General features: G+C 42.1%; 1 protein-coding gene across 1 annotated transcript in view; it reads left to right on the forward strand.

Annotated features, from left to right (window-relative positions):
- Positions 1-1,628: 1,628 nt before the first annotated feature.
- The window catches only part of ak9 (adenylate kinase 9), a gene marked incomplete at both ends in the record, with an annotated part of 35,940 nt that continues 13,443 nt past the window's right edge, over positions 1,629-24,125 (forward strand). Inside the window, 35 exons of the mRNA XM_080744811.1 lie at positions 1,629-1,721; positions 1,951-2,065; positions 2,121-2,173; positions 2,382-2,478; positions 2,936-3,048; positions 3,580-3,753; positions 4,027-4,137; positions 4,652-4,726; positions 4,838-4,939; positions 5,603-5,742; positions 6,464-6,786; positions 7,297-7,418; positions 7,666-7,810; positions 8,131-8,239; positions 8,822-8,907; positions 9,168-9,374; positions 9,834-9,961; positions 10,947-11,147; positions 11,834-12,115; positions 12,766-12,884; positions 13,760-13,979; positions 14,443-14,640; positions 15,042-15,257; positions 15,746-15,964; positions 16,485-16,698; positions 17,396-17,597; positions 18,009-18,155; positions 18,923-19,140; positions 19,678-19,874; positions 20,549-20,718; positions 21,118-21,216; positions 21,349-21,451; positions 21,578-21,692; positions 22,181-22,385; positions 23,071-23,154. Coding sequence (XP_080600937.1) covers positions 1,629-1,721; positions 1,951-2,065; positions 2,121-2,173; positions 2,382-2,478; positions 2,936-3,048; positions 3,580-3,753; positions 4,027-4,137; positions 4,652-4,726; positions 4,838-4,939; positions 5,603-5,742; positions 6,464-6,786; positions 7,297-7,418; positions 7,666-7,810; positions 8,131-8,239; positions 8,822-8,907; positions 9,168-9,374; positions 9,834-9,961; positions 10,947-11,147; positions 11,834-12,115; positions 12,766-12,884; positions 13,760-13,979; positions 14,443-14,640; positions 15,042-15,257; positions 15,746-15,964; positions 16,485-16,698; positions 17,396-17,597; positions 18,009-18,155; positions 18,923-19,140; positions 19,678-19,874; positions 20,549-20,718; positions 21,118-21,216; positions 21,349-21,451; positions 21,578-21,692; positions 22,181-22,385; positions 23,071-23,154 — 5,402 coding nt within the window. The remainder of the gene's footprint in view (positions 1,722-1,950; positions 2,066-2,120; positions 2,174-2,381; positions 2,479-2,935; positions 3,049-3,579; positions 3,754-4,026; positions 4,138-4,651; positions 4,727-4,837; positions 4,940-5,602; positions 5,743-6,463; positions 6,787-7,296; positions 7,419-7,665; positions 7,811-8,130; positions 8,240-8,821; positions 8,908-9,167; positions 9,375-9,833; positions 9,962-10,946; positions 11,148-11,833; positions 12,116-12,765; positions 12,885-13,759; positions 13,980-14,442; positions 14,641-15,041; positions 15,258-15,745; positions 15,965-16,484; positions 16,699-17,395; positions 17,598-18,008; positions 18,156-18,922; positions 19,141-19,677; positions 19,875-20,548; positions 20,719-21,117; positions 21,217-21,348; positions 21,452-21,577; positions 21,693-22,180; positions 22,386-23,070; positions 23,155-24,125) is intronic.

A 24,125-nucleotide genomic window follows, 5' to 3' on the forward strand; every position in this document is an offset into this window, starting at 1 on the left:
AGCCTCTCTCATCCTTGTAAGATGTCTACACAATTTTAAATCATGCCAGACTTGAGAGAGAGTGATGGAGGATAGACAGAGGACAGAGAGGGGACACTGAGGACAGAGGACATTTGGACTAGAGAGTGGTGGACATCTATGAGAGCACAGATGTTAAACACACACACCTGTATCTCCAATCATCTCCTCATCCTCTTTCCTCTGTCTCTTCATATTTTGATGCTGAGCTGTGAGATCTTCAACAGGAGAGACACTAGCGCAGTCTACTGGCCGTTGAACAGAACTACACCCCCTAGACATAGAAATGGCACTGAGCCACACTCGGCGAGGAGCACGCAAAACTGATGCAAACCAGTCCAGAGCGAGCTTGTTTAAGCAGCAAGCCTGCCCGAATTGCGTCGTGTGAGTGACTGACTCATGTCATGTCAATGCAGTAGCCTATTTAAATGCGTATTTCATGCAGTTAAACGTGTTTATTGACTCGCATTCAGTCATGCAGTGATAGTATCTGTTTTCATGCTACGTTACTTCATTACCAAAGTGCTCTCGGGTTAGTTTGCTGGTTACTATGGTTACCACCTTTGTGAACTGACAGCAAACTGTCGGCAACGAGGTTTAGATCTAGGTTATTATAACGACTCGCCGTTAAAAAGCAAGGATTTGCTGTCATTGGTGATTGGTCAGACAAAGGTGAGTAAACATAAATAAAGCCATGTGGCCACACTTCTAGCCTTATGTTAATAATAACGTACAACTTAAAGGGGAAGACCACCCATTTTCAATATTGAACTATGTCATTAATATACCTTAGAGCAAGTTAGAGGAGTTGTGTGGAAACAGAAAAAAAGTTCCCTTTCTTCTGTGTTCCCTAGAACTGGAGGATTGATTTTGGAGTTTGTATTGTAAAGTACAACTTGATGACATCACACATTGTACTTTACAATACAAACCCCAAAATCAATCTTCCAGTTCTAGGCAACACAGAAGGGGGGGAACTTTTTTCTATTTCCACACAACTCCTCTAAGTTATATTAATGGCATAGTTCAATATTGAAAATGGGTGGTCTTCCCCTTTAAGTTAATAGCCGTGGCAAATCAATGGCAGCCATATGGTTGTGATATAGCTGGTCCATAACTGACGCTCTGGACCAGAGCTAATTGTGATATTAATTTGCATGCATTTCATTTCAGTAGACTACATGACAGCCAGTGGTTCTAAAACAAACAAGCAACAACAAAAAAAAGGCAGTGATTTCCCAGCAATTTTAATTTCAAGGACCCCCAGTTTGACATGCATTAAGCTACGGGCCAACATTTAATGGCATTTCTATCTCTGACTGAGACCCCAATTTATATTGTAAAATCAATAATAGGCCTAATAATTTAATGGGTCCATTTGGTTCAATTGTTACACTCGGTTACATACCCATAAGGGTCCATTTGGTTCCTAACTATCATTTAGCTTGGGACCCCCTGGAACTCCCTCAAGGACCCCTGAGCATCCCCAGACCCAACTTTGAGAACCAATACTATATAATATCACAGCCATATAGGGCTGACAGCCTGTGTTCAATGAAACCCCATGTGTTTTATTTTAATTCTTAATTTAACTTTTGCATAGACTCTCTATGGATACATATGTCGACAACCTAATTGAAGATGAAGCTGAGAGAGAGATTCTTCATGCCAAGCCCACCTGTTTCATCATTGTTGGGAAGCCGGTATAATACATTCATAACAACACTTTGCCCTAAGTTATCACGTCCAGCAAAATGCCATTATTGTTCAGGATTTTCCTTATATTTTTCTTTATATCTTTGTAACTCATGTGACTTGTGACTCATGACAGTGCTTGAAGTGCTTGCTAATGTTGCTATTCCTCTACACAATATGACACAATATGACCATGACCTGTGCCTAAAGCGTATCTAAATCTTTCATTTATGGCAGGGCGTTGGCAAATCCACTTTGGCCCAAAAAATAGCAGAGTCCTGGATGTGCATCTTGATTGATGGAAAGTACCTTTATTATCACATATTTTCTAACATAGTGGTGTCCATGGTCTGTATACGGTTGTAAATAACGTGAACGATGTTTCTGACTGTTCTGTAAAATTGCAGATAAAGAATTGCTCAACACTCACATCAAAGAACAAACCAAGAATGGAATAGAGGTGAGAATTTGGATGGTTTTCGCCCTGAACAACTATACTTGCCTCACTTAGAACTGCACTCACTCCCTAGCTTCCGCCGTGGTCTGAAGACTCACCTCTTCAGACTCACCTCTTCAGACTCCACCTTAGCCCATAGCACTTATTGTAGCACTTGCCTACCCTCAATGATCATACATGTAATTAGATAGCATTTTATATATGTTTTCAGCTCTTGGATATCTTGGCTGAGGGGAGAAGTATTCCAGAAGAGACAGTGCTCCAACTGATTACTAAAAGACTCCAGTCACCAGATGTTGAGCATTATGGTAAATCATCTCACACATCAATATGATAAATAAGATAACATTTGGTTCAGTATGCACATATACCAGACATACCTGAAATACCTGAACGCAAAAAGGAAGTCCTGGCTGTGACTGGCAGAAATAAGTTAGCACTGTACGTTTTTTTTAAATAACTGGGAATAGGCTGCCTGCTACGGCCTTGCTATTCGTCACTTCACTATCAGGTAGAAACCTTGTATCTCCATGTATCAGAATAGTATGTTCTTTCGTAAAAAAAAAAGCCTACTTCATCATACAAGAGTGTTGCACAAAAGTAGTGAAAATAGCAGATCTACAAGCACACAACGCCTCGCAGTGCGAGACATTGTGTGCTTGTAGATCGGCTATTTTCACTACTTTAACTCATAAAAATAATAATAATATAAGGAACGGTTCTGGACATTGCTTGTGTGTGATGGCACCCTGTGTCTCCCTGCAGGCTATGTGCTGAGCGGCCTGCCCGTCATTTCAGAAGAGTGTCTGAAGATACATGAGCAGATTGAGCTGATCAAAAACCTCAAGTTGACACCCGATTTCATCATAAACATTAAGGTAACATTAACACTTTTTTCTCTCTTTAGCTTTTCCTCAATGTCAGGGGAGGGCAATTATTTTTTTCCATGGGGCCACATGAACAACAGAAAATATTGTGGAGGGCCGGGGCAAAATGCAGTGCTCCCCGCAATCTAAAAACACAGCTTCACCTCAGTAAATCAGCAGCCAAATATTTTGTTGAAAACCTGGCATTTGGCATCGACTTTTCTTTACACTTTAGCCATTTTTGATGGGTAAGGTAAGGCAGGTAGTCTTGACTTGTGACCAGTCTGACCACCTGCTTGCATATGTACGTGAATAAAAAACGTCAAAATAAAAGCAAAGCAGCTTTAGTCCATGCATGAGGTAAAATTTGAAAATGTGTTTATTTTGTCATTTGCCATAACCCTACACGGGCCGGTCAGAGTGAACCAAAGGGCCGTATACGACCCCAGGGCCAAACAATACCCAGGTCTGCTCAATGTAGTAATACCTTGGTGGTTTCAAGTCGACTTTGAGAATTGTCTGATGCATGCGTGTTGTGAGCAGTGTGCAGACAGGGACCTGATCCAGAGACTGTCAGGCCTGAAGCAGCATCCAGATACAGGCCAGGCCTACCTCAGAGAGCAGTGGAACCCTGAGGAGGTGGACTCCAATAGTGAGGAAACTATCAAAGACGAGGACGATGTGGGGGAAGATGAGGATCAAGGCCATTCTGAGCAGGTATATATGACTATCTTTGCCATTTGGGCTCTAACATTTAACTATACTGTATATTCTCCGTCTTGCAGTAATAGCTGAGCTTTAAGTTGATTTCACCCATTACACCATGTCTTCTACTTGTTGTATTGAGTATTATGGGTCCATTTGTACAGTTACGTTAACATAATGCATTTAGCCGTGTGCTGTAAGAGCTTCTTTAAATCTTTAGCGTATCATTGAAACATTTCCAATGAATACCTCCCATTTGTGTTTGTTCTGGGTGTCTGGTGGAAGCATCTCTTGAAGAACATGATTGGCGAGATGGTGCAGCTGCCAGAGCATTCCGCAGAGAATGCTTTACTCAGGATCAACATGTACAAAAATATAGTGCTCAGAACACTTGAGGTATGTTCCACAGGGCAGCACTTCACAGATAGCCTATCTGCCGTTTAAATCTACATAGTAGTCTTAAAGATGGAAACTGTTAAAGTGGCTAGTGAACTGCCCCATTTTCAAAAAAAATTCACAGATTGAAAAGGTTATCTTAAACCCCTTAATTAATGTTTGAAAGATCATTTATGTTACGGGTGTCAAGGTGCAGGTTTGTCCATATGTGTTGAAATAATGTATAATGTCCATAGAGAATCACAGTGTTTACTTATTTATATCCATGATAATAGATGTTCCCTTAAAACCTGCACTATTGACACGTTTCACGCAGATTTAATTTAATTGTTAAGTTACTATATCGATTTTAAATCATTGAATCGAATCGTATTGTCATGAATGAACCAATATTGTCCATGTATCGTATCGTCAACAATGTATCGTGATACGTATCGTATCGCTATAAAATGTATTGTTACACCCCTAGTAAATATGGGTATTTGGGTAAATGAGTTGACTGCTCTTCCTTTAGGACTACATGGCTTACCATAACCCCCTCTACCTTTTTGAATTGGATGGCAATCACAGCCCTGAGGAGCTGCATATGGTAAGACAAACTATACCCCACTGTAGGAAGCTTGGTCGAAAATACATTGAGCTTTGAGAATGAATTGTGCAGCGTTGATAGATACCAAGCTGTTCACTGCTGTGCCTGTAGTATGTTATGTCCCGTCTAGAATCCTTAGGCGTGAGGAGAGTTGCTGTTCCTGTCCGCCTGCACCAAAATGAGGAGGAAGAACTGCCAGATGAGATCGGCACGGTCTGTGATCACACAATATGTTGCACTTTTACTACATTGTTCATGAACATGCCATAGTCACATTTAAACAGTTACAGGTTTGAGGCAAACAATGTTCAATTACTGTGCAGTACTGTGTCAAAGATCGGTCAGGTACTGGTTGGGTTATAGACAGTAGTATCTACAGTAACACAATGGTTCTCAACCTGTGGGTCGGGAGCCCAGAGGGGGCCTCAAATTATTTTGGGGGGGTCCCACAGATGTTTAGCTAAATGTTAACATTGTTTTCTCACTCAATAGTAAACAGACCAACATACAGTATAAGTCTATACAGGGTATCTGCACATTTCTAAAGTGACAATTGAAGGACTTTAAAGACATTTTTAGTACCTCTGGTCAAACATTGGTCTAATTGTCAAATATTAGAGGCAGACATTGTGAAAATAGCATGTAGATCGGCTATTTTCACAATGGAATAGATAGTCAAACTAAATATAATGCCAACTCCTACAATTCCAGGTGCTTGTGCAGGGTGGGGGTCCCCGGTTCAAATATTATTTTGGGGGTCTCTGCCTGAAAACGTGGAGAACCACTGATCTAACACACCTTATCCTTGTCTGCTTAAAAATCACCCTTGGTTGACTTGAAGTGTAGTGATCCTGAATCCACTCATTCCTTTTCAAGGAAGAGTTGCTGCGCTTCATGTCCTCTACTAGGGCTGTAGCCCCTGGTTTCAGATGGAGGAGGAGCCGATGGGGTCGGACCTGCCCCGTAGCTCTGAAGGAGGGCAGGATCGTCCACGGACTGCCGGAGTTCTCTGTGGGGTAAGTGATCTGTGGGTGGGAGGGTATGTATGAGGCTGGACTGTAGCTACCAGATTAAATATCAGATTAAATACTGTACATTAAATGCCACTTGCATTTTAGATATACATTTGGTCTTCCGGGGGCAGTGGCAGAAAGGAAAAATAATGGCTGGGAACTAAGCTTAAAGGACAACTTTATTTTTTTTACAACATCGGTTCATAGATTGTTAATAATAATTAGAGTTAATGAATTAAAATATGAGTGTTAAAATGTTTTCATTTACTGCTTTCTATTGTTTTAGTGAATTTAGTATTTGATTTCAGTGGGTGGGGGCATGTGTACTAGTGGCTAAATATGTCTTTCTAGACACAATAATCCGGCAATTTCTGTGTTACTATTTACACCAGCCCCCTTAAATCACATCTGCCAATGAAAGATTGCAGTGCATCTTAGGAATGGGCTTATTGTGTCTAAAAAGACATATTTAGCCACTTGCATGCATGCACCCAACCTGGGGGCATGCATGCAAATCAAAATCGTTAAAATCACTAAAACGATAGAAAGAAGTAAATTAAAACAACGCTCATCTTTTCTTCTCTCTTCTTCTCTTTATCTAAAATATGAAACCTTGTTGTAAAAAAAAAAGTTGCCCTGTAATTGACATGTAAATAGAATATGTGTCAGTGTATTATTTGTGGCTGTTTTCTATAGATTGAATAATCCCCTTGCCTTGGAGCAGGTTTCAGGACAAGCTCTACATCCTTTCATCTGAGGAGGCCTATCAGAAGTTTGCCATCAACCCCCGGCGTTACCTGCTGCCTCCGATGCCCAGGGCACCCTGCAGGGTGTCCGTCATCGGGCCCCGGCAGGCAGGGAAGAGCACCTTGTGCACCCTGCTGGCTCGCCACTATGGAGCCGTGGTGCTGGACGTGGAGCAGCTGATGCAGCCAGTTGTAGCGAAGCTACAGCAGGACAGGCTGGACCGAGTGAAAGAAGACACAACCCACCTCGCCATGGAGCAAATCAAGATGGAGACGGAGATGAGGGGCAGCCAGGAATTGGGTGAGATGAGCTGTGTGTGTGTGTGTGTGTGTGTGTGTGTGTGTGTGTGTGTGTGTGTGTGTGTGTGTGTGTGTGTGTGCGTGCGTGCGTGCGTGCGTGCGTGCGTGCGTGCGTGCGTGCGTGCGTGCGTGCGTGCGTGTGCGCGTGCGTGCGTGCGTGTGTTTATATAAAGAGTCTGACTCTTGCCTGTATACAGTATCTTACAGGTATGTGTAGCATAATGTACCTTTTCTGTTAACATGTTCATGTTTCTTACAATTTACAATTTCTTTTTAAATACCTTTATGGTATATGGTATGAAACGTTCTTAATAATTTAGAAGCAGGGTGGGAAACTGTTATTGTTGAATAACAGACCGCTGCTCAGCCTCTGTTTACATTGCTATGGAATCGGAAGCGTGTTAAGCTTTTGTTCATACAATAAGTAGCCATTGTGATAAGTGCGGTACAGTGAGCCATTCATGGTTTGAAATGTACTTTACAATAATAACCAGCTTTCTCTTGATTTCAGTGACAGAAGATCACCCAGAGGTGCAGGCCATGGTGATTAATGCACTAAGAGAGGCCAAGCAAATGAACACACCACCTCCCCTTGACCTGTATGCTGAGGTGTTGGAGAAGCGAATAAAAGAGGTACTGCAGTTGACATGAGTTTTTGGTTGAGCCATGTATAACATTCACAATAACCAGCATAAAAAGAGGTTGATGAGACATGGCTGGTATACTGTAGCTTCCAGTAAACCTTGTCATAGAATGTTTCTTGCCGAAAATAACAGATTTTCAAGTGAAAAAAAATAATTTCATGACAAACGTTAATATAAATGGTGGGTTTTGAAGCTAATTTGGTGCAGTCACTAATGATTTGGCTGACACCAATCAGATTGAGGAGGCTGATGGAAACGCAGAGATGAGAACAGGTTGGGTGCTGGACAACTTTCCCAAGAACCACTCCCAGCTGGCCGCCATACAGCAGAGCAACACAGGAATCATGCCAGACGTTCTCTTCTGCCTCCAAGACAGTCACGGTGAGGGTAAACTAAATGACCAACAACATTAATTTCCATTTCATTGATTCAAACTACTTTCTTTTTTGCCAAAAAAATGTTTTGTGAAAAAAAAAGAAAAAGCATTTTCAGGTGGGTTGCCAATTCCATCCAATTTAGATGTTTACCTCTTTATAAAGATCTATAAGGATCCATTTGGTTACCAACTCTCCATTTAGCTTGGGACCACCTGGAACCCCCTCAAGGACCACTGGTGGTCCCCGGGCCACTAGTTGAAAAGTATTGCTATAAAGGGTGTAAGTTGGTAATTCATTCCTATATTCATTCACAACCAACTACAGGAGGAACAGTTTTGAGGAGACTCTATGAGGCGGACAAGGATTCTGTGGACGTGGCAGTGAAAAGCAGGTTGCAGGAGGAAAAGTTTGAGAGGGAGAAGCGAGCCTTGTTGTGAGTGGTTCTGGTTGATGCATCGTACTGATGACTATTTAGAGCAGGGGACTTCAACAAGGGGTCCGGGACACCTAGGGGGTCCTCAGAGTTACTACATGGGGTCCTCCAAATCTTTGTGTGATAGAAACCTTTTTTTCACCCTTTTTTATATTAACCAGTTGAACCCTAGCATCCATATTCTGAGAACTTTAGACAAAAATAGAGGCGTTGTGAGCTTGTAGATCGGCTATTTTCGGCAAAAGGTTTGGTATAGAGGGGAAAAAGAGCAGACTAAGTACAGAGTGAAAGGTCAAGTATATTAAGTAGTGATGGCTCAAGTGGTTAAATATCTGATAACACAAATTGACATGAATCCAAAATACACTGATGATTGTGCTGTCAAACAATGAAACTATAGGGAATTTATGAAATAGGGGTCCCTGCTTCATCTCTCTCTCAACAAAGGTTCCTTGGCCTGAAAACGTTGAAATGCCCCTGAGAGCTTTATTCATTTAGTTTTCTTTAATTTAAAAAAATATTTTTTCTACATATTGTTTGTGGTTGCTGACTTGCTGTATGTCCCCTTGGTCTCTATTCTAGAAGTGTCAAGGAACAGCAAGCAGAGATGGCATCCAAAACCTCAGAACCCCAGGCTAAGCTAGAGACAGTGGCAGAGGAGACTGATGGTAGGTGTCTGTCTGTCAAACAATGTTTTATTTTATTTTACATTTTATTTCTGACGTATTATAACTTCTTTCTTGGCAGAAAACGTAGACATGCCTGACACAGAAGACACACTACGTTCTGTCACTATCAAAGAAGAAGGTGGGATTTTATTCTTCACGCATTGACGAACATAGTTGTTCTTAGCAGATTAAAAAAAAGTTTGGTTTCTCTATTTCACTCTCTGTCTCTCACTATACCCCCAACACACACACACACACAGATGTGCCTCTACCTGAAGAGTGGGAGTTGGGTTATCCAGACAGTCCAGTGATGAATGACTATAAGCTACAGGTGAAGCAGTTCATGGTGGAATGGGAGAGCATGGAATCCTCTTTGACTGCCGGCTGCAGCTCCTCAATACTGGAGATTGGCAGCAAGAGCCCTGATGAGCTGCTGGGAGAGATGGTCCACCACTTAGAGAGTGAGAGTACTGTAGTGTGTGTGTGTGTGTGTGTGTGTGTGTGTGTGTGTGTGTGTGTGTGTGTGTGTGTGTGTGTGTGTGTGTGTGTGTGCGTGCGTGCGTGCGTGCGTGCGTGCGTGCGTGCGTGCGTGCGTGCGTGCGTGCGTGCGTGCGTGCGTGCGTGCGTGCGTGCGTGCGTGCGTGCGTGCGTCTATTCGCGTGTATGTGCGTGTTTTCATTTGTTTGCATCAGAGTCTGACGGAAAGAATCGGGTTTTGAATAGTAAACACACAGTTGATTTTGACTTTTACAATTTAGTTTACAGTCCAAACATATACACATTATCACGTCATTATACTGAACGTATTACAATAGAATAGAAAGATACTTTTTCTTTTTAAATAATCATCTAATATACCTTTCAAACTGAACTCCAAACTAGGCAACGAAACTTCACATAATTCTAGAGTGCTTTGTGTTCCTCAGGGCCTTTCCAGCATGTTCCCTGGGAGCTGTCAGGTGTGGACCAAGATGAGGAAGAGGAGGATGCTCAGGCCCTGGCAGAGATGGAGAAGGACCAGCAGGAGGATGAGGCAGAAGAGACAGAGAATGAAGTCAGTCAAAAGACAGTGGTTCTCAGAGTGGGGTCCTTGAGGGGTACTGTTAATACAGCATCACAATCATTTCAACCACTTCATCTATATTTTATACGTTTTACAATGTATATTGTAGATCTGCTATTTCTGAACATCTTTGAAAAAATATGGAAAACGTTTCGGATGGGGGCGACAAGCATCACCCTACGTTTTAACAGTGGGCAACAGCCGGCGTCTCTGGGCGATGTCGTTCTAAAGTTAAATTATTACGTTTTTGTGCGACTTTTTCGCCGGGTCCCATTGACAAATAACGCACTTCCGGAAAATACGCCCGACCGTCGCCCGCTGTTAAAATGCACCATAAGAGTGGTCCCTACAGGCTCAGAGTTAAATTAACATTCTTGATTCTGCAGTGCAGGCTCAGCCAGTAGTACTTTTCTACTGTAGGATAAGACGCACTCAGATCAATAGGGCACAGGCAGTCACTTTAGGTTGTCCGGTCAGAGCTGTGGTTACGTCGGGTCAGCTTCCGTTAACAATCTGGGTTAACAAAAAACCCTTGGGTGGAGTTGTACGAGATAACTAAATGGCTATTGAGACAAAAAGATTCTAGTTCCATTCCATTGTAACATAAAACAGTGCACTGATAAGGTGGGGAATCCAAGGCAGCTCCGTTCAGTTCAAAGTAGAAAACAAATCTATTTAGCTCATGGCAGCATTTAAAGAAACAACCAACGCGTTTCGGCCTCGTTTAGCCTTCATCAGGGTCCGCTAGCAATGGCAGAGACAGACGTCATTATATCTAAATGGCTATATTCCATATGATGTTTCATTAATGTCACACATGCAAGCATGATGTCCAAACGAAAACGAAAAACAGGGGTAGGCACGGGATCATCTGATCCTTTTGTACAAAGGATCAGATCCCTGGGATGATATCACAATCTGTCTACCTGTACCTATCACTCTCCTCTCCTCCTTCTCTCCTCTCTATGAAATGCAGGATGTAACCTCCACCAGATCACTGGGGGACGCCCATCACTTCTGTCCCGTGGCCCTTAAAGAACACAACGTCCTGTTGCCCGGTTCAGAAGAGATCGCAGCAAAGTACCGCCAGAAGTCCTACTACTTCTCCAGCCAGGAGGCCAGGGAACACTTCCTTCAAAACCCCACAGAGTTTGTGGCTCAAACCGCTCTGCTCAAGGTGTGCGGACAGATATATGTAACAAAACAATGCTCACTTCGCATGGTATCAAACATGCACACCAACTAAGTAGATTTACTTAAGTACTGTACTTAAGTACAATTTTGAGGTATTTGTACTGTACTAGAGTATTTCCAATTTCCAATACTACATCTCGGATCCAAATATCTACTGCAATTATTTGAAAACTTTAGTTACTATTTACTTTACAGATATAAATGATTATATTATAAAACATACATAATCCACTTTTGCCCTATTTTATACCAGGCTATTTGAAAATAGCCGACCTACAATTCCGGACTTTTACTTGTAATGAGTATTTCTACATGGCCGTGTTGATACTTTTACTTAAGTAAAATTACTAAGAAGTACTTTTTCCACCACTGCAAACACGACACACATGCATATCTCCTTGTATGGGCTGGTCTGTCCTAGCCTAGCTGGAGCTAGACTTCATCCCTACACATGTTAAGTTACTAGTTAGCTGCATAGTATATAGGCTGGCCCCAGGCTAGGTCTGTCCGTGACATCAGTTATCTCCATACATGGGGATCTGTATTCATTTCCGTGCTCATACACACAAAGCCAGATGTAGGAGTGGTTAACACCGCTCAAAAATAGAACGGATTAAGACAAAGATGAAAACGAAAGATTCCTAACTCTTAACTAATTTTCTACCCAAGCCTCCTGCGCTGCGAGTCATCGTGCTGGGTACCAGAGGGTCGGGCAAAACCACCCATGGCGAGTGGCTTGCCCAGCGACTGGGCATCTTCTATATAGACTTCAGGGAGCAGCTCCAAGAGCTCATCCTAGCCAAGACACAGAGCCGTGTGCCCTGTACCGATGAGCTGGAAGCCCCAGAGGACCCTCCAGAGGACCTCGACGCCCTGATAAAGGAAGCCAAGGCAGAGGATGGACAGGAGAGGGAGGATGCCCCGATCAATGAACCAGGGACTGAGGCAAAGGTGTGAGGGGTCAAACTAGGGGTTTTTCATGATTCTGAATCCATTGCAAGCATTTGTTTTGCACGAAAAACATTCCTTGGGGTAAAGGCGGCTCCCACAAAACTGTGAAAAGTGATGACTCATCACTAAACCATAGTTTTGTGGTGCCGTCTTTAGCCCAAGGAATGTTTTTCGTGCAAAACAAATGCTTGCAATGGATTCAGAATCATGAAAAAACCCTATTTTGACATCTCACATGCTACTTAAAGCATATTTATTTTGGTGTGTTTTATCCTGTATAGTTAATTTAATGGGACCCCAACTTTCACCAGCTGTTTCTCACAGGGAAACTGAATTTCAGTCTTTGTGAGATGTGTTACTAGACACCTTTACAAACACATTTGCGAAGACATTATTTGGTAAGGAATTTATTCCAGGATTTGACACCATTTCTGAAGATATCCCCTGACTATATGTGATTGTGGGCTGTGACACCTGAAACTATCAACACCTTAAATTGTTTCCCTTTATTTTTTAATTAATTGTAATTTGTGAATTCAAATTAAATGAATTAAAATGTGTGTGTGCGTGTGTGTGTGTGTGTGTGTGTGTGTGTGTGTGTGTGTGTGTGTGTGCGTGTGTGTTTGTGCGTGTGTGTGTGTGTGTGGCAGGAAGTGACACTGACCCAGGAGGAGGACTCCATCAAAGCCTACCTGTCTGATGGTGATTCATTGGCCCCTGAGATCCTGGATAAGTTACTGGCGCCGTACTGGGAACAGGAGCCATACAAGTAAGTTACCTTTCATCCTCCACCCTGCTTCTTGTGCTCCATCTTCATGAATGACCTCCTCACTCACCCCTTTCTCTCTCTCTCCTTACGACTAGGGCTGTCACGATTATGACATTTTACATGATGATTCATTGTCACAATCACTCAAATGATTGCGAATAACGATTTAATTGTGTGTTGTGTTTTTTTCTGTTGACAATTACATTTCTGTTTGGCTTGTAGGCTTTGACTTTGCACATGGCAGATATGACACAACCTAAATATACAAAGAAATGACTGACATATTTGAAAACTGTATACCTAAATCAAACATTTATAGTGGAAATAGGCGATCTACAAGCTCACAATGAGTCGTGAGCTTGTAGATCTATTTCCACTATTTTAGATTTTTATTTTTAAATATATGAACATTTTTCAACATGGAAACGATTGACAAAATAATTGTGATTATGTCAAATAATTGCGATTAGACTATTATTTTGTAATAATTGTGACAGGCCTTGAGGCCTACTTACAACCCCTCTACATCCTTTGTTTACTTACATTTTTATCTACATGCATTCTTCACTTTCACACATGTGTTTTTGTGTGATGTAGCCAGGGGCGTCACACCAAATTCTGGGCCCTGGGTACAAGGATTCACTGCGGGCCCCCCATGAATGTTAACTATTGAAAAATAGCAGATATACAAGCTCGCAGCGCGGCACCGAGTGCCGCGCTGTGAGCTTGTATATCTGCTATTATTCAATAGATAAAGTTATTGGGGGCCTTGGGGCCCCTCCACATTGGGCCCCAGTAACTCAGTCCCACTTTCCTACCCCTTGTGACGCTCCTGGATGTAGCTACTGTACAGTGTGTGCATTGCTCTCCCTCAGGTCCACAGGTTTCATCCTGGAGGGTTTCCCGCGGAGCGCTGAGCAGGTGAGCTATGCGCTCCAGCGGCGGCTCTTCCCTGACGTGGCCGTTGTCATGGCGATGGAGGTGGATGACACGGTGAGGCGCCTGCTGCCCCCTCGCCTGCAGGCCTGGAGGGAGCGACGTGAGCGCCGCAGGGCACAGCTGCAGCTCCTCCGTCACCTACGTCACCGAATACGGGTACGAGTACGCTCTGCTTTCAACCGCCTTTTAACCACAGCGTCCTGGGCATCCTGGGCAGAATCAGAACATTCTGTGGGAAAAAAAGAATAGCTGACCTGATATTTTCAGCAAAGAGATTTGGTGTAGACGGAGGGGAAAGGAGGGGGCCAAAGATAGAAAAGACAAATATTGTGCTGCATTAAAATAAACATTAAATATAATTTGGTGGTAGCAGAGGTGCATTCGCAAATGGGACAGAAAGAGACCGATCTCCCCATGTATCATGCTCATTTTACAGTTAACAGTTACTGCAATGACTGGGGTCTCTGGGTACGTGGATTTGTTTTGTCAGTTGAGAAGCGAAGTGACAAAACAAATCCACAGAACGTAGCGTAGCAGGCTGGCACCCAGGCTACTGGATACGGTTGACGTGGTTAATTCTCTGCTCAAGAGATCACAAGTCTGTCCTTTTCTGTGACAGGAGGAGACCATTGCTAAGAGGAGGGCTGAACTCATGGCCGAGCCAGCCACTAAATCATCAAAGGTAAGCAAGGTCATCCTAACTACCTTCATCATCATCCTCAACGTCAGCTTCATAGCCTTCATCACGTTCCCTGTGTCATCTAATCCTGTGGTTTTCAACCAGTGGTCCGGTGACCACCAGGGGATCCTTGAGGGGGTGGACCCCAGCTAAATGATGGAGACCAAATGATCTTTAAAAAGATCTTTAACTCTTGAGAGCTTAAAATGAAACCAAATGGACCTGCCTTACGGGTCCATTTGGTTTCATTTTACACTCTAAAGAGTTAGATTATTGTTAAACATCTGCATTACTTAATTTACAAGACGTCTACACAGTTAGAGAATGTAGAAGAATTGTTATTTTGATCGTTTGCAAGTTGTCTCTCCTACGTTAACCTATGATACTGACTTCAATACAGCATGGAATTATTCTTACGTTTTGGGTCTGAGAGGCTAAATCTCCTCTAATGGTGGCCTGTGGCTCAAATGCAGAATAAATATCAGACCTTGATATGAAAAGAGTTGAAAACCACTGATCTAATCTCCTACCGTGCACAGCTGAGGGATGACCCCAGTGAAGATGAGGAGGAGGAGGACATGGAGGGTGAAAGCAGGACAGAAGAGGTGGAGGCCATGCTGCGCTTTGAGTTCCCGCCCGAGGAAGAGGAAGAGGACGAGCAGAGCGAAGAGACGGAGGAAGCGGCTGTGGAGAGGCTGGAGATGGAGATAGGAGAACGCTTTGACACGGACGACCACAGCCTCAGCAGCGTGACGGTACTACAATACACATCCACACTAGACATGGGACAATAAGCGATATTATCATTTATCGCAGGGGTCAACATTTTCAGGCCCCTTAGTTGAGAGAAAGATGAATCAGGAACCCCCACAACCTTTTCATAGAGTACAGCACACTCTGTGTATTTTGGATTCTTGTGTTTTCAGATATTTAACCACTTGAAGTGTCAATACTTAATAAACTTGACCTTTCACTATGTACTTAGTCTGCTCTTTTTCCCCTCTACACCAAAGCTCTTTGCCGAAAATAGCCGATCTACGAGCTCACAACGCCTCGCAGCGCGAGGCGCTGTGAGCTTGTAGATCTGCTATTTTTGGCTAAAGGGTTCACCATAGTTTTATAAGTGTATTTCTGCACACATGGGGTCTGCTATTTTCAGGCAATCCCCCTCAGACAGAATGAACAACATACCGTAGACTTCATTTAGATTTCATGGCATCTGTTTGTTCCATTCCATCTCCAGGAGCTCCTCAGTGAACAGAACGTTCCCAGAGTGTCCATCAATGCAGCGCGGAAGCCAAGGATGGTGCGCTACCAGCTGCTGCAGAAGGTGCAGCCGCTGCTGGCCAACAGGGAGTCTCTCTTCCAGAAGTGCAGGCCTGTCAGCTACAGACTGGCGCGTAAGCTGCTCTACTCCTCCTACAAGGTCCACAGTGCCTTTGGCTGCTGGGACCCCGTCATGGTGAGAAGGACTCAGTATCACAGTTAGACCTGAGGAGCCCATTCTACCAATGTCTTCTAAATCCCAATGGTTTTCTAGAAAAAAGAAGAAAACAAAATACTGTATGTTTCTATATAAGTGGTTCTCAATCTTTTAACATCAAGGACCCCCAGAATTATAGTAATTGTCAAAATATTGTTGCCCCGAGAAAGAAAGCTTTTGGGTTACAAAATTTGCGTTAAAAAATGTATATATTCAAAGACTTCCACAAAGTTTCATAATTATTTTTTTAAATATACAAGCTCATAGTGCAGTATTGAGTGCTTCTATTTTTGAATAGCTAGAGTAATGGTTAAAGTGGTTAAAATCTAAAGGTCTAAATGGGTTGATAAGATAGATAAGACATACCAAAGAATTAAAATGCTGACTAGTAGTACTAGTAACACATTATGTTCGTTCGTTGTTTAGTAACACATTATGTTCGTTCGTTGTTTACACCAATATTATTACCCCTATCCTCCCTCCACCTCTCTCTGTCTAGTACGCAGAAGGAGACCTGCTCCAGCGGTTGCGTGGGCCACTCCATGCGAAACACGCATTACTCTTCCACCACTATATCTACTTTTTTACATCCAATGAGACTCGTAGCGCATTCATGCTGAACCCCATTAAGTACCTGAAGCAGAGAAAGCCCAACCTGCCTCTCCCCCTCAAAGTGGCTGTCACGGGGCCGCCCAAATCTGGAAGAACCACAGGTCAGACTGACAAAACATAACATGAGATACTGGTGTTTTCTTGCAATCGACTCTCACATTTACAATGCACTATCCTGTCTTTCATTGGATATTGGTATTTTCTTTAAGATTCATTAACATTTTCTTGAGCCTCCATTTATTACTCCCTGTGTTGGTTTTATCTGTGTTTCATTTGTTTGTTGTTTTGATTATTCAGTTTCATCATTACTTGCTTTGCACTTTCACATCACCTGTCTTTCAATAGATATTGGTATTTTCTTATAATCAATGCTCTCTTTCAATGACTGCTGTGTCAACACTTTTCTTTTTGACTCTCCTTGATTCCATATAGTTTCATTGTTTGACTGCACAATCATTGTGTATTTGGGATTCATGTCAATTTGTGTTTTCAGATATTTAACCACTTGAACCATCAAACTTGCCCTTTCACTCTCTTTGCCGACCTTGCAGTGTGAGGCGTTGTAGATCTGCTATTTTTGGCTAAAGTTCTCCGAATATGGACGCTAGGGTTCAAGTGGTTAATATAAAAAAGGAGAAAAAAGGTTTCTATCACACAAAGATTTGGAGGCCCCACTGTAGTTGAAGAACCCCGCACTAGTTCTATGCTATTTTATATCATGTTTAACAAGATCAAAGCACACAGTAATCTATTATTCCTCATATATTTTTCTTTTTGACACTTTTTGTCTCTCTCCAGTGGCACAGCAGTTTGCCCAGGAGTACGGCTTGGCGCGGCTGTCCATAGGTGGCGTGATGCGCATGGTGTTGGACTCTCAGGGCCACACAGAGCTGGCACTTCACATGAAGGACCTCCTCCACAGGGGCCTTGTTGTGCCTGATGAACTGGCAATTCAGTGCCTGGAGGTGGCGCTCTTGGGCTTGGTCTGCAGCACTCGCGGGTAAAACACCCTGGGGAAGGAGGAGAGGGAGTTATCGATGATAAAAAAAAAGATCCTGTATATGTCTATCTTTTCTGTTTAGTTACTCCCGAACAAGATGATACCACTATAACCCCAATGTAACTTATTTCCATTATTTTTAATCTCCTTTCAAATCCATTAACATTTTATTGAGCCTCACTTTATTATTCCCTGTGTTGGTTTTACCTGTTAATTTTTTCTTTAGTTTTTTGTTTTGTTGTTTATTCAGTTTCATCATTACTTGCTTTTCACTTTCACATTTACATTGTCACTGTCCGGTCTTTCAGCGTATAGAATGTGATATATAAATTAAATCTGATTGATTGGTTGAATGACTAGACCTATAGATTGTATATGGAAACATTCCAAAGCTGTCTCTTCTTCTTCTAGCTACGTGTTGGATGGCTTCCCCGTGACACGTAAACAGGCGGAGCTGATGGAGGCACGGAGCATCGTTCCCATGATAGTAGTGGAGTTGTCAGTGAACACGGCGGAGGTGCTGAAGAGAGGCCTCGCTGACAAGATGAACCCCAACAAGTCAGAAAACACACATTTGTGACATCTACACACGGGTTGACACTAAGGTCTCAAAGGCACTTGCCTGTCGGGAAAGTGCAGGTTATATTCTACTTGCTCAAAGGTCATGTCCACTTGCCTGAAAAGTAAATTGTCCATTACAAAATGATAAGTAAAATTGGAATTACCTTTCATTTTAACACTTTTTTTTACTTTCTACTTGCATGCTTGAAACTTGCATCAAAGCATCATGCATTCAATTTCCACATTAGAATGAAGTGTGTGTAGAACATATTAAATCCAATCGATCCAATCGACACTTTGAAAAACATAATGGGCACAACTGCTACTTGTAAAAAGGTAGCATTGTTCGAATGAATACCCAATAATGGTTCCCCACTCAAACACACTTGCCCAACCTGAAAGCAAACTCTACTTGCCCGAACGTTTCATTTACTTCCCACGAGCAGTCAGGCAACTGTTAAAGCATTTGCACACAGGATCCGATTTTACACTCTGAAAAAACTGACAACCCAGGTCCGAATCTGTCCACATTCGGACAATATTGTCTGTTTTTCTTTTTTTTCTTTTCTTTGACGGAAAATCGGACCCTTTGTAGAAAGGCCTTTAGTGTCAACCCACGTCTATATCATAACAGTTAGCAGAACTGCTCCTGTGTTCCATATAATTCACTTCTTCGGACATCATGTCGTCGCCACAGTTCAATTTAAAAATCATAAAGATGAATTGTACTATACTCTCCCCCAATGTCTTTCCTCCATGGGCAGGCCTCACCTGATGCACGACAGCCCAGAGATCCTCCACATCCGTAACTCCCACTACAAGCAGGAGGCGGAGGGCGTGAGGAAATACTTCCAGCAGCAGTACCACAACTGGGTCCTGCTGGACGGAACCAGGAGCAAGTGGTGGGTGTGGAGCCACGTCATAGAGGAGCTTCACGTCTCCGTGAAGCACATCTACAGCTACCTGGAGAGAAACCGCAGTGGTACGTTATGAGGGCATAGAACATAGTGGAGCACATACATGTACAGTATACACATACAGCACATAATACTGTAGTGTAGGCTACATCTGTCTCCATGTCGGCGACTCGGGCCCCGCACAGAAATGTAACACGTTTAGTGGTCCCACTGATAAAAACATCGTCCTCTGCATTAATGTTAAGTCTGCATTCCTTTCTATTGTTTGAAAGTCTTTAAACATCCCCAGGCTGATCATATCTTTCAGCTTTGGCTCTTGCTTGGCACTAAATGACAGGAGTTAATAACATGTAATTAGTGAACAATTATTAATTAAACATATCCACGTGTATGTTCTACTACAAAGCTTTAAAATGGTCATGAATGAATGAACAGTTTTTTGCCATTTGCCTCATTTTACCTCATCTGGGTCCCCAACGTTAACATCAATAATCTACATCTCAATGTCACAGCCATGTAATTGTATGTCCAAAGTAAGTAATGCCGTCATTGTGCAAAGCCATTCACTATTAACCAGAATATTAATTATGTTAATTTTGCAGGCCAGGCGGCTTGCATTGATAGGCTGTGCATCACCCCCAAGGAGCTGCAGGCTCGCCTGGGTGAGTTTGGCCACTATTGCCCAGTCTGCCTGGCGCTGCACCGCCACCTAGTGGATTCCACAAGCGTTGCTTCACTGGCACTGGCAGCTGAGTACCAGACACACTACTACAGGATGTGCTGCACAGAGCACTTTGAGGTGACTGTTTAGAGAACTCATTTACCATCAATACAACTTCTGTGGTGAAACCAAAATCCAAGTCAATTATTACTCATGAAAAACCCTAATGAGAGGCTTACACTAGTTCAGGGGTCTTCAATGTTTCCAGGCCAAGGACCTCTTAGTTGAGAGAGAGAGAGAGGAAGCAGGGACCCTCACAACCTTTTCATAGATTCCATATAGTTTCATCGTTTGACAGCACAATCATCAGTGTATTTTGGATTCATGTAAATTTGTGTTTTCATATATTTAACGACTTGAGCCGTCAATATTTAATAAACTTGACCTTTCACTCTATATACATAGTCTGCTCTTTTTCCCCTCTACACAAAACCTCTTTGCCGAAAATAGCCGATCTACAAGCTCACAACTCCTCGTGCTGTGAGGCGTTGTGAGCTTGTAGATCTGCTATTTTTGGCTAAAGTTCTCCGAATATGGATGCTAGGGTTCAAGTGGTTAATATAAAAAAGGAGAAAATGTTTCTGTCAGACAAAGATTTTGAGGACCCCTCGTAGTAGCTCTGAGGACCCCTTAGGGGTCCCGGACCCCCTGATGAAGACTGCACTAGTTCTATGATATTTTATATCATGTTTTACAACATCAAAGCACACAGTAATCTATTATTCCTCATTATATTCCCTGATGGACCGCAGCGGTTCATGGCCACCGCAGATCGGTTTGTGAGCCCTGACCGCCCCTACCCACTGCCCCCACCCCATCTACTGCCCAGAAGGCTAACTGCAGTTCAGGTGAAAGATCGCTTCCCACAGCAGCTTGAAATGAAGGGCTTCTGCCCTGTTACTTACCTGGATGGAAAGCAGAGGTACGCTGAAACACAGTCCACACACCACTTCTCTCTGGATAGAACAATGAGAGAACCCGACCATCTAAATTCAGCGCAAAAAGAAAGGAAACTTGAATTCGGTCCATTATATCTCCCCTTTAATAATACCAATTTGTATTGTGTTTTATTTCATTTTCATTGTTGATTCGTCACCTTTACAACAAGGTACAGCTTGTAAGCATCGGACCAAAGTTTCCTTTCTTTTTGTGCCGAGTTTATAAAAAGTTAATTCAGTACATATCATTCTACATTTTCTACAAACATACAATCAGTATTCAAACATATTTCTGTCTATAAATGTCTGTCCAGTGAAGCCATGACCTGATCCTAAGCACTGGGATGTTTCATAGTGTTAACGTTAGATTGACCTCTGCTCAGATACGAGGCCCTGATTCGAGGAAACATAGAATATGCTGTGGAATACAGGGAGCGGATTTACACGTTTGAGACGGAGCATAAACAGGACAAGTTTCTCAGGTATGGAGTTGACTCTTACTGTATGAAGCCTATAGCATGTATGACCCTTGTCTCAAGTGTAATAATTATGAAAACCACAATGACTAGCATGCTTCAATGAAACTTGGTCTTCAAACTATACATTCTACACAGGCTGCCTGAAACCTACTGGGACCAAAAGCTACCCATTAAGCTTCCTCCCATTTGTGAGCCAGTGCAGCTTACCTCCCTCCCAATGCTGGGTTACTTGCAACAGGTGAGACTTGCACTCAGTGAATACACCTAATGCAAACGACTTTTTAATGTCACAGCTGAATTACAGTATGCTTCTGAGACATCCAGCTGAAGTGATTTGTCTTTTATGTTTTTTTTTTAATGACAGGGTGTTGCAGAAGCAATCATCAAGGCCATGACGGCTGTTGGGCGTCGCAAACCAAAGTATCCCTATATGAGTGTGCAAAGATCAGCTCTGCTCTATATGGCCTATTATCTGAAAGGTAAATGAGACTTCAGTGATCTCTTGGGTCATGTGTCATTTAACAATTTGCTTAAATGTAGTTGGTCAGCAGTGCAGTTTTTACTTAATTTGACCAATATATCTACAGTGGTGTAAAGTAAATAAGTAGATGTACTTAAGAAGTACACTTAAGTGTATAACTTTACTTGAGTATTTCCAATTTCCAATAATTTTACTTCTACTCCACTACATCTCAGATCCAAATTTTGTACCTTTACTCCACTACAATTATTTGAAAAAAAGAAGCATACATCCACTGTAGCCCTATTTTATACCTATGCTATTTATACCAAGGCTATTTAATCTACAAGTTTGATATGACATATTGTGAGCTTGTCGGCTTGTTTCTTCTTCCTTTTTTTCATCTGAGGTTTGCAAAATAAATTAGAATTAATTCCCATCTTGCTTGCTTCTCTAACAATCTGGGTCATCTTTGTTTTCGCCTCTTTTTCTCACGTTTCTCCACAGCCTTCAACCATAAAAGCTCAGACTATGTCCATCAGAAGTACAAGAAGAAGTTAGCGTTGTTTGAGGAGAGTTGTGAGCTCATTCCCTACCTGGCCAACAACATGACCAGGACCTTCAGGCATCCTAGTGACCATCCCATTGACTTTGAGTTTAAGTTGCACAGATTCCTCTCTTTAGGTGACATGCCAGGAGCTGCCGGGATGCTGTGAAGTAAATTATGATACAGTATTTTGTAAGATGTAAGGATGTGGAACGTTTTGATGTTGAATGTTTTCCAGCCTTTGCACTTCACTAATGAAACTCAGTTATATCCAATTACCAATATACTAGTACTTGCACTAAATACTAGTGATTCAGATTCAGGGGTCGGGTCTTGTTGGTCGGTTAATTCTCTCATAATTGGCTGGGTGGGTCAGGTTTGAAAAAACCCTGACCCATCACTAGTAGTGATAACCCAGAGTAAAGAAACGCTTGATGTATAAATCCCCTGGATAACTGGTGAATAAAAATGCCATCCCTCAATCTACCGAAGTGTTATTGTTATACATTGGGACAGAAAATACTGTAAAAGAATATAAATTATGTAACTTTATAATTGAAACTCATTAAAATTAAGTTAAAGTGTTCTGCCTTATCTTTTATGTTGGTATTTTCTTTTTTCTAGTCCAGCTCCATGACTGATGAGTTGACTGCAGGACAAGTGAACTGTTGCTCTGGGTTCTGGGCCTATTTAATAAGTTTGCTCTTTCCTTGAGTTCTCTCCCTGCCGCAGCCAAATACCTGTATTTCCTACAGGCTCTGCTCAACCACATTAATACACAAGAGTGAGGAGACTGTTAGAGTAAAAAAAAACTTCAATAAACACAGACTCTGCTGTTCTATCACATCAGGATCACTGCACTGATGGAGGAGCAGCAGAAGAGCCTGATGATGGAGATCGAGAGCCTGAACAGTTTCAAAATCAGAATTGGGAGGTTTTATCCAATCTCAACAAATCCAGATGCACAATGGTGGATTTTACGGCCACAATCTCTGTGGTGGTGGGCAGGGACATTACCTTTGTGCCACCCAAGCACCAGAGGGTTCAGTTTCTTACAGATACAGCTGATAAATGAGAAAACATTCAACATAATGGTAATAGCAAGTGGTTCCATAAAAATAAAAAATAAATCATACTTAATGTTTGGGTACATGCATAGACATCAGGAACATTGTTCAGTTGGTCAGTAAACATCGGCCCATAATTTCATGTTGGTCTGGTTTCTGTAAATAAATTAACTCCAGGTTGAATAAAACAAATTCCCTTTCTTTCAGTATGGAACTGACAATTTCAAGTAAACAAAAGGGAGCTGGATTAATCTTTCCTCTGCAACAGTACATCATGTTGTCTTGCAAGTAAAGTTGCTAAGGCCAAGTATTGTTTTCGGTTGGTGTCATGCCAAGGAGTCACAAGGTGTGGGAAATGTAAATAGGCCTATGTTTAATATTTCAGACATGATTTATTTGTCCAATTAAATACAACTTAATGTTAGAAAAGGAAACACTAAATGAACAGCAGTCACACAATGGAGTTACTTTTTAAACTAATAGAAAGTGGCTTGCTGACAGATATAGAAATACAATTATACATGCTACAGCAGGCCTATACTGTATATGAGCACTAAGTCAAGGCAGTTATCACTTAGTTGAATTGAGTGGTCATCTGAAAAACTGATTTTGGTTATAATGAAAATACTAAATGCTTTAGAGATATGCAGAATACAAGACACTGGCAGGGTTTTTGTAGTCAAGCTTCAAACACACATTCACAAAAAAACAATCATTTTTGGTGGAGTGGCCCTTTATTAAAATCCATATTTCTTCTCTGAAAATAGCAGATGTACAAGCTCACAAGATCCATTTTTGGTGGGCTGTGCAGTGATGCCGATTTATGTCAAGGTAGAAC

This window comes from Nannobrachium achirus (genome assembly GCF_963921795.1).
Source record: "Nannobrachium achirus genome assembly, chromosome: 16".
Lineage (NCBI taxonomy): Eukaryota > Metazoa > Chordata > Actinopteri > Myctophiformes > Myctophidae > Nannobrachium > Nannobrachium achirus.